The sequence below is a fragment of the Mycteria americana genome, chromosome Z (genome assembly GCF_035582795.1).
Source record: "Mycteria americana isolate JAX WOST 10 ecotype Jacksonville Zoo and Gardens chromosome Z, USCA_MyAme_1.0, whole genome shotgun sequence".
Classification (NCBI taxonomy): Eukaryota; Metazoa; Chordata; class Aves; order Ciconiiformes; family Ciconiidae; genus Mycteria; species Mycteria americana.
In genome coordinates, this window is record NC_134396.1 from 4,388,604 (window position 1) to 4,391,855 (window position 3,252).

The 3,252-nt window shown below is 62.3% G+C and overlaps 1 protein-coding gene across 1 annotated transcript; it reads left to right on the forward strand.

Moving 5' to 3' along the window:
• Nucleotides 1-1,478: 1,478 nt before the first annotated feature.
• Nucleotides 1,479-3,035, forward strand: LOC142402699 (avidin-like). Its single transcript, XM_075488430.1, has 4 exons — nucleotides 1,479-1,550; nucleotides 2,099-2,309; nucleotides 2,415-2,547; nucleotides 3,002-3,035. The coding sequence occupies exons 1-4, from the start codon at nucleotides 1,479-1,481 to the stop codon at nucleotides 3,033-3,035; spliced, it is 450 nt and encodes a 149-aa protein (XP_075344545.1).
• The last annotated feature ends 217 nt before the right edge of the window (nucleotides 3,036-3,252 follow it).

The following is a 3,252-nucleotide window of genomic DNA, read 5'->3' on the forward strand; positions in this document are numbered from 1 at the left end:
TCCCATCCCATCCCAATCTCCCCTGGGGTTACAACCAGGGGTTTTACCCTTCTCTGCCGCTGCATTTCAGCAGTGCCACTCTATCTGCCTCTGTGGACACCTGCCAAGCTTAGTCAGCTCTTTTGATGCAAAGTTTTTGGCAGGTCCATGGGTGAAGATGAAGCCTCTTGCAGAAGCGTTACAAATATAACCCAGCCCCAGGGATGCCAGCACACTAGCCGTGCAGCCTGCCAAGCCTGGCCCAGCCCCAGCGAGGCCGGTGCACACTGCTGTGACGTGGAGCGGTGGCTGCCACCTCCCTGGCGCCTCAAACAGGGCAGCTTGTCCCTGCCAAACAGCGCAGAAAGGCAGGGGCTGGTGTCAGGCGAAAGGATGGAGCGTGGCATCCAGGGCAAGAGCAAGAGATCCCCCCGGGGTGGGATTTCTCAGGCCCCTATGATAAACCCTTGAGTTTGGGACTGTAACGGGCGACAAGAAGGAGTGATGTGTTAGGAGAGGGGGGGTTTCCACTTGCCCCAGCCTTTGGGGCTGTCTGGACCAGAGGGAGAGGTGCTGAGCAGCAGCAGCAGTGGGGTCCTGGGGTGTGCCGGGGCGGTGCCGCCCCAGGGTGGGACTCCCCCACCCCCAGTACACACACCGCAGCCCTGCTGACATCCAGTGCCCCAGACACTGCTGTCCGGGGGACTGCATGTGCTTATGCAGCTGAATTCCACCTTAATATTCAGTTGCCCACAGCCCCACGCCTGCTCCAGGCACTGCAGCGAGCAGAGAAGCAGCTCAGCAGCGCAGGGACACTGCATGCTGTGTTTTGTAGATCCAAAGCCCCTAAGAGCAGCAAATATAAGGAAGAGGTGCAAATACAAGGCTGGTTATCATGCTGAGTGCGTTTAGCAAGCTCACTCACTTGGACCGCAGTGCCCTTCTGTGTTTAACTCCTGTAAAAGCAAAAGCAGCGAAATTAGCAGCTGATATCCAGAAGATGCTAGGGAAATTTTATTGCTGCTAAAGCAGAAGGCAGGGCAAGCCTTCCCTCCCGTGCAGTGCTGCAGCCGCTGCAGCGTGCCCCTGGCAGGGATGCCCTGGCACCCCGTGGGTGACACCCTGCTCAGGCAGTGGCACCAGCAAAGCAGGGAGCGGTTAAATGTTTAAACAGGTAATAATTTCCAGCCTGCAAGCACAGGAGACAGATTCCCAAGGAAGGTAGTTGATGCTTTCCAGGCTGCTATAAGGGCCTTAAAAAAAAAACCCGCGCCCCCGCCTCTCTCCACAGCCGTGCTCATCCCCGCGTTCCTCCGGCACTGCCCAGGTCACGCAGACCTCCTCGCCTCGCCTGTCCTGTCCCAGGCACTCTGCCACCCGGCCACCCACCCCACGGCTGCCAGCTCGGTGCCTGCGGGGCTCCAGTTACAGCCCTATAAAGGGGGCCGGGGTGTGGGGCCGGGAGGGAGCTGTGCCGGGCGCTTCACAGCCCCACGGCCATGGGGAGCGGTGCCTTTGCCCTGGTCCTCGCCCTGGCCCTCGTGGTGTGCGTCACCCCTGCGGAGAGGAAGGTACGGGGACCGGTGGCGATGAGGACGCGGTGCTGGCACCCTGCTAGACTCCAAAGGCTGCTGCTGGGGCTGCGGTGCTCAGCAGGGAGCCAGGGCCAGGCTGCTGGAGCTGGTGGGACCAGCACTATGCAGTGCTGAGGGAAGCTGCGGGGAGGCTGGGGGGGAGGGACCGCTCCTGCAAGGATGCTCCTCGCCGTGGGAATCTGTCCAGAGACAGACAAATGGAGCCACGTCCCAGAGAAACCCCATTTCCCACCAAGTTGTGCAGGGAAAGCAGCACACCCTCTGCTTTGGCATGGGGAGGACCCACTCTCCCCTGTGTGGCAGCAGCAAACAGCCCAGAGCAGCGGTTGGGCTGAAGGCAATCAGTGCCACGGGTGCGATGCTCACGCCGAGGTGGCGATGACGGTGGCAGCAGCTTCACACAGGGTCCATGGTGTGTCCCCCAGTGCTGCAGGCATCCCCAGGCAGAGCCAGGGTGGTGGGGTGGGAGCAGGATGTCCCCCTGCCTGGTCAGGCACCCCAAACCACAGCACTTGGCATTGCAGTGCCTCCTCTCCGGGTCGTGGCGGAGCGACACCGGCTGCCGGATGGTCGTGTCCGTCCTCGGCAAGGACGGCAGCTTCTCTGGTTCCTACCTGCCGGGGCCTGCTGCTGGCAACTCCGAAAGCCTCACCTCACCACTGGAGGGGTCCCAGCAGGACGTGGGGCTGGTCCCACAGCCCACCTTCTCCTTCACCGTGCGCTGGAGGCTCCGAGGTAGGCAGGAGAGGCTCATCACCCTGCAGCGGGGATGCCAGTGGGATGCAGGGGGGTGGCTTCGCACCTCGCCACCCCGACTCATGCCACCTTGGACCCTTCCAGGTTCGGAGACAGCCCGGACGACCGCCTTCCTGGGCCAGTGCTATGTGGGCACCAATGGGGAGGAGACCCTGCACGCCCTGTGGCTCCTGCGAGAGGCAGCCGACAGCCCCACCGAGGACTGGAAAGCCACCCGGTGAGCACTGGGTCCTGGCCACTGCTGTGCCAAGCTTTCCTGCACCCCAGGATGGAGAAGGGAGGAATCCCACACGATGAGCCATGGCAGGACCGGGAGGGTGAAATGGGTTTGTCACCAGTGATGAGCCAGGGGCTAAGAAGCATCCCTGTGACCTGGCCAGGCCCTGAGGAGGGGTGTGCCGGCAGGGTGGGTGACCCCAGGACGGGGTCTGGTCGCAGCAGGCCCCCCCAGGACTCTCCTTGCACTCCCCCAGCAGGGAGAGAGCAGGACGCGATGCCAGCACCCGGTGCAGCCTCCACTACAGGGTGCTGGAGCCCAGGGCATCCCACTCAGCACCCAGCGAGGCAGTGGGGAACACAGTGCCCCCCGCTCGGGTTTCCCCTCTGTACCCTCCACCACAGCGTAGGTGACCCCAGCTGGGTGAACCACAGTGATGAGGGGTTTCCTGCAGGATTGGCACCAGTGTTTTCACCCGGATAAAATAACAGCAAGCGGAGAAATCCAAGAAGCCCAGGACTGCAAGGAGATGGCGCTTCCCCCAGCCAGGCTCTGCCTGCGCTGACGTGCTGCATTTCAGCAGCTCTCAGCCCACAGGTTCATGCTTTCCCAGGCAAGTTGAGCCCAGCGTGAAGGCTGGGCACTAGGTGCAAAATAAAGGGTTTCTGTGGGGATGCCGGGCTTGGCTCTGGCTTCTGCCCTGCC